Raw genomic sequence first — 10,824 nt, 5'->3', positions numbered from 1 at the left:
TCCTAGGATCTTCCCAAGACCACAGAGGACCCTGTAGCAGCTCCAAGATCAATGGAGACAGAAGTTCCACTCTTTTGCTGTATGAGTCCACTGTGTGCCAGAAGACCATGCCAAACAAGTCCCTGCCAACTTCCTGAGAGCTTCTAACTATTACTGAGTTACTCTATCTTTCTCACTGTGAACCTGGCTGGCCTGTGTCTCAAGTCTGCCCAGGGACACAAATACATCCTGTGACATGGCTGATGGGCTACATGGCTCAGGAACCATGCTGACCATCTTCACAGCTCGTCAACTGGTGCTGGTCTGGGCATTTAGGTTCACACACTAAATAACTCAGAGTTTCTTTTTGTTTTCTGACTAGTTAAAGACCCCAGGCTGACTAGGTAATCATTTCAAAATCTCAGTTGACCATCTGCAGAGAGACAGCCTTATCAGGATGACAAATTAGAAAGAAGATCCAGTCATCCTTTGCTATGGAGGGACATGAGCAGTAGTCATCTTTTCATTTCTGACCTCTCTACACACTAACTCGTTGAACGGGGTACAGGAATAGAGTTGGGCATGAAGGTGGGCACACAAGTCCTCAACACTGAAATAGCTCCACACTGGTTCCTAGTAAGCACCAAGTCCAGGCCTGCTTTGTATGTGTGTAATATTAACCCCAGAGGATACATACAAGTGGTAACTTACTTTTTACTGTTTCCCATAGGCCTCAAATAGCTAATGTATTTATGTGTGGTGCAAATGAATGCTTTCCTATTGAGAATGTAGTAACTCTGCTCACGGTCTTAGTCCTTTATTTAAAAACACTTTCATACATTTTAGTACTGACATTTGAAAAGCTGGAAAGCTCTTGAATATAGCAGTCACTCCTTCATTATTTGTAACAACAATAAGCATTCAAAAACCTTTTAACCATCAGAAACAGAACACATCTCTACTCTGACTCTCAGTTCACATCTAACAACTCTCTACAATATATCATGAAATGTATTGTTGTTGGTCAATATTTTATATCATAGATCAGACTGTGTAAACCATTAGACACACTAAAAAATATACAACTAGGTTTTTACCATCATTATTGCAATCCCTTAATGACAGTCACCGTATAAATTTTTATAATGCATCAGTTACTTTAGTGATACATTCTACAATGTGTTTTTTAAAATATTAAATTATATTTTTTAGAAATGTTTATAGCAAATGTACATTAGGTGAAATACATTGTAGAAGAAATGTAAAAATGTGGTGACCATATGTGAAGCACCATCTTATAAAACATGTTCACCACTAACTTCCTAAATACCATAGTTGTTAATAAATATCCGTTGTGTGCAATAAACTGAGTCATACAGTTACTGGTGTTCACCCAGAATCTTTCCATTGTTTGTAGGGTCATGTTGTCAGTAGTAGGAGTGACCCAGGTTGATTTTCCAGTATTAGCAACCCATCTGAAGATAGGTCAAGTCCTGTCAACATGATTATTAAAAGATTATGTTTGCAATGCACTTAGGCGATTAACATTCTTGAAAAATGAATCCAACACGATCCAAATCATATTATATCTACAAATGTGTGAATCAGTGAATTACAAAATTTCATCATATTTTTATTGGAAAATTATTGAAAACATAAGCATTAAAAACATAGGCATTGGATAGAATATGACTAGTACTTGAGCTTAAACTGTGTCCTTACAGAGTGCCTTAAATATGACACTTTACTAAATTGACTTTATAAAATGTCACTGTACAATAAAAGGTTCAACGAGTGGTAAATCTATACAAACATCCTGTAAAGAAAACCATTTAGTAGAACTATCAAGACAAATGAAAAGATAACAAAATAAAATAAATTCTTTTTTTTTTTGAATATCTGAAGATTATTGTGAGCTCCAAAAGTCTAAACAATGATTTGTAAAAATTAATATATCAACAGGAATTCATATATTATGGAACCTCAAAAAATACATCAGTTATATGTGTTTTTTTAAAGGGTATGTGGCATCCATCAAAGCCACCAGATGATACAAAATTCTGAAGAAGTCAAACATTGTTCATTTGTAGACCCAACAGAGGCATCTTCTGGTACACAGAGGAACTGCACACAGTTGATGGTGCACTCTCCCAAAACAATGTACACTGTCAATTTATCTGTTTTCAACATAGCATTTATGTCATGAAACCTTTGAATTGATTATTTTGTGAAAATATATTACAAGAGGTCTCTATTTTTTTTTAATATGGATTTTGTGTGCAAAAAATATCTACCAAGAATTTATTATTAGCAACCCAGGTCAGAAACTATTGTACAGGGAGTCCACATCAGTAACTTCCATGCATGAAAAAAAAAAGAACAGCATCCATACAAAAAAGGCAAGATGTAAAATATTTAACAACAGTTACAAAAATATCAACATGAATAAATTAATTTCTTCTACATTTTGTACTACCCTCCTATCTATCCCCTTGTTTTTCCAACAAATGGAAAAGAAACCTGGCAAACATAGAGAAGGGTTCTCAGTATTTGAGGCAAAGAAGCCCTTGTATACGTTGCCGCGTATCCTTCACTACTCTAATCAAGAGTTTAGCCCTGCAATTATGCCTAGAAAGCATTCATGCCATCTCTGAGCGTGAATTTCATGTACAACAGCAGTTCTTATTGTTTTACAACAATTAAAAACTTGATAGCAGACAATCAGGAAGCAAACTTGAGAAGTTAATGAAGTCACCTGTTAAAATCCTTTCAAATTTCATCTACAGTGGTCTGAATAGCAGGTGTTTAGGCATCAGTCTGTTGCATGTGATAATGTACCAGCTAACGTTAAATGCGAGATAAAAGCATCCTCATAGCAGGCTTGCGAGGCTGGTGGTGGGGCCGTTCTGGGCTTGGATCTGGACAGGAGGAGGGCCATCAGTCCACTGAAAAACAGACAGAGATACACTGTAAGTGCAGCACTACAAAATAGACACAGGAAACAGATAAACCAGAACAAATGTAAGTGAAGCTAGAATGGACATACACTGAAAAGTGAAAATAGTGACAACGTGTGAACTTGGAAAAACATGCAAAGCTTCACATACACTGATGAGGTTATGCTCAGGGAGGCTGCAGGCAGCAATGTGGTCCTGCAGCAGCTGCTGGGAGAAGTTCTGGTGCATCTGCGCTGCTTCGTGGGCATCCATTGTATTCCCAAGGGCCTTGTTCAAGTCTGCAAACGCAACACGTGGTCAAAATTGATTATATATTTCTGCTTCAAATAAGAGGTCAAGTTTTAGAGTAAGAACTCTGTAAAGCCAGCCCTTCAATACATTAACAAATAACTTTAATAGTATAAATGACATTGTACTAAAATTAAGAGAAGAGGGTCATGTTTACCTTTCAACAGTGCTGAAGACCAGAGCTGAACAGACATGTCAGGGATCTTGCTGGCCAGCTGCATGGCAGGTACCACCATGTTGTTACTTTCCTAAAGAGAAAAAGAAAGAAAACGGTCACTGACAGTAGTCCTCGTTTAGTAAGTAAAACTTTAAATCTTCATCATCACTTAGGGGCAATTCATGCTATCCAATTAATGAGTGCACGTGAATGTACTCCCTTATATCCAGATAGATCCAAACTAATGGTACCTATGTTTTGCTGATGTGCAACAACTTGCTTCTCCACCTCAATTGCTTCCTCAGCTCCCTCGAGTTGGCTTCATTGACTGCTACCACTCATTTCTTAAAATTAGGTCAAAAGACTATAGCTCTGTCAAACAAAACTAAAAGTTCATTCACATCCATATCTATATTCACCATAACCATATAATGTTAATTGTAGGAGCTAACATGATGGGATATGCAGCCCTCATTGTAATATATTAGGTCATCATATGAGCATTTTTAAAAATATGGATTATTATCAGTGAATATACGATTCTTATTTTATAATTATGCAAGTGCATACACAGTTTTATAAATGAGGCCTCAGTTGCATGATCAGATGGAGGTGAACAAAAACAGCTAAATTACAACATTTTCTCTCATCTTGCTTCAAACACACAATGTACTGCTCTGCTGACCTAGCCGTTTTAACACCTGTTGCTAAACCTAATTCACAGATTAGCCTGATAGTGTATAGTGAAAGTCACGTCAGTGTTTGTGTGAATGTTCAACATATATATATACACAATAAATGTAGTCTTACTCTGTGGTTGCCCAGTACATAGAAGATGTGGCCCAGCAGAACCAGGGAGCAGGCAGTCAGTCTGTTCAGATCCTCAGCATTAGACATCTTCAGGGTTTCCCTCAGGAAACGCCTGCAACACAAAACATATGAATATAGATGTGCACAGGTGCAGGGTGGATTTGTTGGTGTGTTGGCATAAAACTATTTAAGATATTTCATACTTGGCTTCGTTGTAGCGTCCTTGAAAGAAGGACAGGAGCCCCCTGATGTAGAATGCTGCGGCACGCAGGCAGTGTGAGCTAGATCAAACACAAAGACAAGATGTTGTTACGTAAATGACATGAAGCACTTTTGACAAAAAGCATTGCTTTAATTTATTGTCTTGTACTGTAGACTATAAAATCTTATGCTTCTTACCTTACTGGGAAGTTGTGATCTGGGTTTATTCGCTCTAGGAGGCTGTACAGCTGGAGAAAAGAATTTAAAATGAATATAAAAGTTATTTTTTATAATCGGCCTGTCCACTCATGTTCCCTTTATCTCACAATAAGAATGTGCTCTCATCCTGGATAACTCCAATCTCTCTACTGTGCTTTTAGGACTAAGATAGGGTATCTACATTTGATTAGCAAAGTACTGTGTGCAGTGGTAGACTTTATGCTTGTCAGTGCTCTCTGGTGTACAAACTATGTAATAACATCCCATTTCTAAATGATGGCAGAGTAACTGGCGTCTCTGTACAGTGATATCTTGTTAATTGACTTTGAATTCGATGTGATGAGATTAGGTCATTCTGTGCTTGGATCCTCTCCATTATGGAAAGTCCATTACATTAACCTAAGAGGGAATCATATTCTCCCCGTCCTTCTATTTGTGATTATTTTGACATCATTCGTTGCAGTACCCAATGTTGTAATTCAAAGATGCAACCCGTTACTCAACTGACCTCCTGGTGTCTGTTTCCTTCCCTTATATAGACACTGGCCAAGTTGGTGACAATGTATGTCCATAGTTCCTGGTGAGTGGTGAGCTGGAACGCAAACAGTAAACAAACATATCTTAGAGACGAGAGGAGAGAGCGGCTGCAGAGAGGAGAAAAGAGGAGAAGAGTCGCGGTAGCTGTAAAGATGTAGCAAAAATCAGCATATACTCACTCGCAAGGCTGTGGTAAACTGTGCCTCTGCATTATCCATGCAGTTCACTGAGATACAGTACAGACCCTGGGGTGTGGGAAAAAACAGGAGAAAAACATTCTTTAGATCAGCTATCACAGGTTATACTATCACTTATGTTGTTTAGAAGCTGTGGTTCCTTCAGGGTGAAAGTTCCTTACATAGAAAACTACTTTTTATCTTTCTCGTTTTGGCATTTCTGACAAATCTATGAAAGCTTTTAGTTGTTTTAAAAACTTATTTCAGCTATGTTAAGCTCTAGTTTTTAGCTCAAGTGTATAGATTTTGCTACACTGCATTTAGAATTTTTTCATTTTTGTTTATTTTTTTCTGTGTTTTCTTTTCTCGATTTTATGTGTGGTCTTTGTGGCCAGTGTTTTGATTAAGAAAGGATATTTCATAATAATAAATCTGTAGTTATACATGTGTGATCACAAACAATTTCTTCTATTTAAGTAAAACAGAAAACAGGCTACCAAAAAGATTTATTCTATTGATCTGTTCATACTGCAGGTAAACACAAACATTTTACTTCAGTGCAGTTAAATCTACAATCATGCAGTGAAACATGGTCTTCTTTTTCTTGGTTTACAATAGTGGCCTTGTTCACTTCCCTGCAAGCACAGGCAGTTGTACATGCAAAATGTTAACCAAGTTTCAGATTGAGGATACTCACTAGTAGCGTGTGAAGCTGAGCAGCGTGGTTGGTGAATAACCTGGGCGACTGTTGGCACAGCTGGCACACCTGTGAGATCTGGAAGGACAAAACAGAGTGACCATGTTGACTTTTCATGAGCTTGTTCAAGCATGCAAATTCAATTGTTCTTGAGTGGCTATAAAGCTGCAGCTCAAGGTCACTGGACTTTGTTGGGCTGCATCAGACCAACAATAAATGACCATGAATCCAGAAGAAATATACCTCTTGTAATGCAGTAGCCTTGTGGCCTGTGACAAGTCTACACATGATGATGTGCTCCAGTAGAATGACTTGGAAGGTAGAGAGGATGGGGCTGCAGTCCAACACTGAAATATGAAGACAAAAACATGTAAACAAAGCAGTGCTGCAAAATGTATTTTATAGTTCTCACTTTTTATAGAGAAAATATGTAATATTACTTTGAAAAAAACAAACAAACAAAAGAATACATGAGATAACTCACTTTTTAGTTTCTCTAGTTGCATAAGAGCCTTGTCTGTGTACTTCTGGGCTTTCTCCAGATAGCCTGCTTGCATGGAGTGCATCACTGTCACCTGTCAAATAATACAATATACATTTAACACTGAATCAGTTCTAAATAATGTGTAATTTGTTCCTGCAAGCACCAATGTTTAATTAAACAGCTACTACAGGTAGGTTTTTGTTTAGGTCTCCCACAGTCACAGAATCTCTGCAACACTACAGCTGTGTCGAGCTTCCCATGAGGCTAAGCAAAACCGCCTCTGTAACTGTGTCATTTAAAGCTATTTGTGTAACAGGCACATTAAGATAAGAAATTTGAAAACTTTTAGTAATTTTACATTCTACACTGTTGTATACCCAAAACACTAGGCAATGGAAAATTCAAAGTTGTGACAGCCCTGATGTTCATGATAACTTTTAAATAGGCTTTTTATGTGGTACCGAAAGAAAAGCTGCATTACCAAATATACAAGGACACACATGTGCTCCTTAGGGAGCCAGTGGAAGAGGTCAGCTGGGTTGCTGGGCAGAATCTCGTCATCGTGGAGTGTAGAGATGGTCTGGATGCACTGCTGCAGCTGCTTCAGACACGGTTTCACACTCTTCACCTGGGGAGACATGGACATGATAATATATCCTATCTCAGTTCCTGGAAGCTTTCATTTACAGAGACGCCTATTCCCTTTATGAAATTCAATGTACGAGTACATCCTGATCCTATGATTAAATGTGTCCTACTTTCTGTAATGCTACAAGACTTGATTTCATACCTGCCCAGCATCCAGATAGTGTGTAACCTGTAAGACCAGGAAGAACACCCTCAGGGACTCCTTCTGGATGGGGTTTCCCTGCCAGTTTTCTACAATGGTTCCACACAGAGTGAGAAGAGGGTGCACTTCTCCCAGCTTCCTCTCCATTAGCAGCAACTACAAGATGAAAAACAAAATCAAAATGCGACAGAATGTAATGTTGCTGTTGTGCAGCTTTATAACTGTTATAGTTACTATCATGTAATTTAGCTACATAATAAACACGGTTATTTTGTAATATTTGTTAAAATGTAGCAGATGACTCACCATTCCTTTACTGAGGAGAAACAGTGCCCTGAAAAAGCATAAACATCAAGTCAGGTCTTACATCGGTCAACACTTATAGTTTGTGCCACAATTATATTGTTATCAGGGGTTAAAAATGATTCATATTTTCTGTGCAATGGGAACTTATTCATGTTTTTTTCTGTCCTTCACTACATATCATGTAATATTCTTTTTACCCATAGTAAAAAGATGATGTATAAGTAAAATATGTACCTGGTATATTCTGAGCCCACCACTCGGGCATATTCAGCTCCAACCCCCAGCAGGTCACATGCTGACACCAAGTCTTTCTCCAGTGTATGAAGTTGCTGAGGAATAGGAAAAATAATGTCATAACATGAGACATTTTTGTTAACTACCAAAGTTTCTTTAAGACGATTATGAGTTTGTTCTCATTTCAACTCTGTTGGGTCAGCAAATGACTTGAGGATGTTAAATAGTGTACTTCTGTGACACATACCGCCAACTGAAACAACAATCTGCAGTGCCAGTATGGTGTTTGTTGAGAAATCTGGATGGCCTTGCGCAGAAGGGGCTTTGCAGAGTCGACCAAATTCTTGAAATTTGATAGATAAGGTCAACAGTTAATAGTCAATAGTAAATACAATTGTGCAGCCAGTCTTGCTTACATGAAATAAATAATTAGTAGGGCTGGGCAATATGGACAAAATCAACTATCATTACTTTTTTTTAACCAAATACCTTGATATTGATATTATAACAATATATTAGGGATGACTTTTGGTGCTTTACAAAAATATACAATTATATTTTTTTATAAATAATTATCAGTAGTGAACAAGTAATAGAACAGTTACAACTGTCTAATAAATTCAGAAAACTATATGAATTTACTGTAATGCAGCTTTTATAACACTCATACTATATAATAAATAAATGTAATACAATATCTACTCTCGTATCACGATATCGATTTAATGTCGATATATTGCCCAGCCCTGATAGTTACTTCCACCTCACAAAAACAATTAACGCTACTTAAAATCTAAGCCTAACATGGGCTTACCTGTTGGCAAAAGAGTTCTGACAAAATGCTGGCAGCCTCAAATTTGACATCTTCAAACTGGGGCACTTGCTGAGATATAAACCACTGCAAAACAGAACAAACAATGTGTTAGCAGGGTAATACTGTCCGAGTTTGATATGATTTGGACCTCTAATAATCCCGTACAGCGTCTTATTCGGCCAACAACAGAGAAAGAGCGAAAGCGGCCGACTGGGGTACAATAATTAATTAAACGACTAACTAAATGAAACAATAACTCATCACAAATGTTGTCTTATTTCTAAATGCAAGCAATATAAAACGAACAGCTATTTAAATCCTTTCGCTGTTTTCGCTGCCTGTGGCCTACACCCGCCCGGGTCTCCGCTGCATCCCCGCTCTTTCCCATATCAAACGTCCCTCACCGCCTTCTCCAGGTGGCTGCGGGCCAGCTCGCTGTTCTTGGTGTGGTGGTAGAGAACCGAGCCCAGCTGAAGATGTGTCCGGGCCTCGATCCTCTGCGGAGGCTTAAACTGAAACACAGCCTGTAGACAGTGTACACAGAGGCGGATTTTGGGCGGACTGGAGGTTCGGAAATGCTCCGCGAAGCCGAGTAGGGCGAGGTACCAGCGCTCCGGGGCCTCTACGTTTGACGCCATTTTCCCCGACAACAACAAGTTTTGGTTTTTCAGCGCTATGGCCGGACTCCCGGGTTGCCAGGTTCGGTCATCTGGAACCCACAACCACAGTCAAAGCGTCTAAATCCCCCCAGTCCATCGCTTATAATTTGAGTTTGTCCTTTTTTAGTAAACATTTAATCGTGTTTGACTGACACTTATCATCTAGTTCAGTGGCTATCAAACTTTTTGGAGTCAAAGACTTCTTAACTGACAAAAATTACACCACTGATTCCTAGTGGTTTTGCCCCACGGCCCCCATCTGATAAGATTTTTGCTTTTATGTTTTATTATAGAACATTTATGAAATCCATGGCCAAATATGGACTTCTAGTGAAAATAAATGATTCCCTCTCTGGACCCAGGGGTCATGTCAAGAACCACTGATGTAGTTTAGTAACATACTTTGTAGTAGTCAGAATTATTTTACATAAATAGTACATAGGCTATCAGAATCAGAATAATCTTTATTGGCCAAATATGTTTACACATACAAAGAATTTGACTCTGATTTAGTGGCTCTCAATGTATTCACATATTTTCACACAAAATAACAACAATCTTCAAAAATATGCACAATGAATGATTATATTTAGGTGAAACTATTTCTGCTAATTGTAAGCAGGAAAAAACACCAATGCACAACTGAGCACATTCCTCAAGTGCTGCAGATAGTTTATTGTGAAATAATGCTTTGAATAATTTCCATGCTTACTGATTATATTCAATATATTGTTTTCAGAAGATTATTGTTTCAGAGAGAGATGTTGTATTTATCTTTTTACATATTTAACAGAGTGAAATAAAGTGCTTTAGCTGATCATATGGACAACATAGGCCACCTATAACATCAAAAATACCTCTTAAATGTTAATTATTTATTTAACTCTCTGGAAGGTATTATCATAGAAAATGAATCATTTTACTTGAATGAACCTAAGGCTAAACTGCTTAGTCAAATAAATGACCTAAATCAAGAACAACACAATCCCTTTTTTGTCATTCATCAACCAACAATGCCACTCTCTCTTGCTCCAGCCTCTCAAATGAAGATTTGCTGCTATTCTCTGTTTTATATCATACATTGAATATATTTGGGGTTTTAGATTGATGGTTGGAATAACAAGCAGTTTAAATATGTTACCTTGGAAATTAGAATTAATAAAGCTTTTCTATTTCTGACTTATAGCGGAATAAACATTAACATTTAATTTAAAGTTAGTTGCTGTCCTAAGCCTACTTTACTTGACCAGAAAATGAAACACAAGCTCTTATGTGGATGAGAGGTCCTTAAAGTGCACAGAAGAAAAAGGGAATCTAATCTCTACACTACAATTTGATGACAACATGGAAACTTTATCTGCTGGTAAAGATCATGTGACTGAAAGAAGCTCAGCACTGAAACAGCTTTTTTTGGCTAAGATTTGTTTACAGAAGATAAAATAATCGAATGCACTGATAGAACTCTTAATAAGCAATAAGCCTTATAATAAAATGTTGAGTAGTATTTCTTTCTTTT

The 10,824-nt window shown here is 37.6% G+C and overlaps 1 protein-coding gene across 1 annotated transcript; it reads right to left on the bottom strand.

The window, feature by feature from the left end:
• Positions 1–1,600: 1,600 nt before the first annotated feature.
• LOC128362175 (MAU2 chromatid cohesion factor homolog) lies at positions 1,601–9,304 on the bottom strand. The gene is made up of 18 exons (XM_053322864.1): positions 9,054–9,304; positions 8,650–8,733; positions 8,083–8,178; positions 7,836–7,930; positions 7,602–7,629; positions 7,296–7,451; positions 6,987–7,133; positions 6,506–6,596; positions 6,265–6,368; positions 6,022–6,099; positions 5,328–5,393; positions 5,120–5,203; positions 4,591–4,640; positions 4,395–4,472; positions 4,192–4,303; positions 3,382–3,472; positions 3,087–3,214; positions 1,601–2,924 (listed from the first exon to the last, which is right to left on the bottom strand). The coding sequence occupies exons 1-18, from the start codon at positions 9,285–9,287 to the stop codon at positions 2,850–2,852; spliced, it is 1,797 nt and encodes a 598-aa protein (XP_053178839.1). The 5' UTR covers positions 9,288–9,304; the 3' UTR covers positions 1,601–2,849.
• Between the last annotated feature and the right edge of the window lie 1,520 nt (positions 9,305–10,824).

The sequence above is a fragment of the Scomber japonicus genome, chromosome 7 (assembly GCF_027409825.1).
Source record: "Scomber japonicus isolate fScoJap1 chromosome 7, fScoJap1.pri, whole genome shotgun sequence".
Classification (NCBI taxonomy): Eukaryota; Metazoa; Chordata; class Actinopteri; order Scombriformes; family Scombridae; genus Scomber; species Scomber japonicus.
This window is presented reverse-complemented; position numbering and strand designations above follow the sequence as displayed.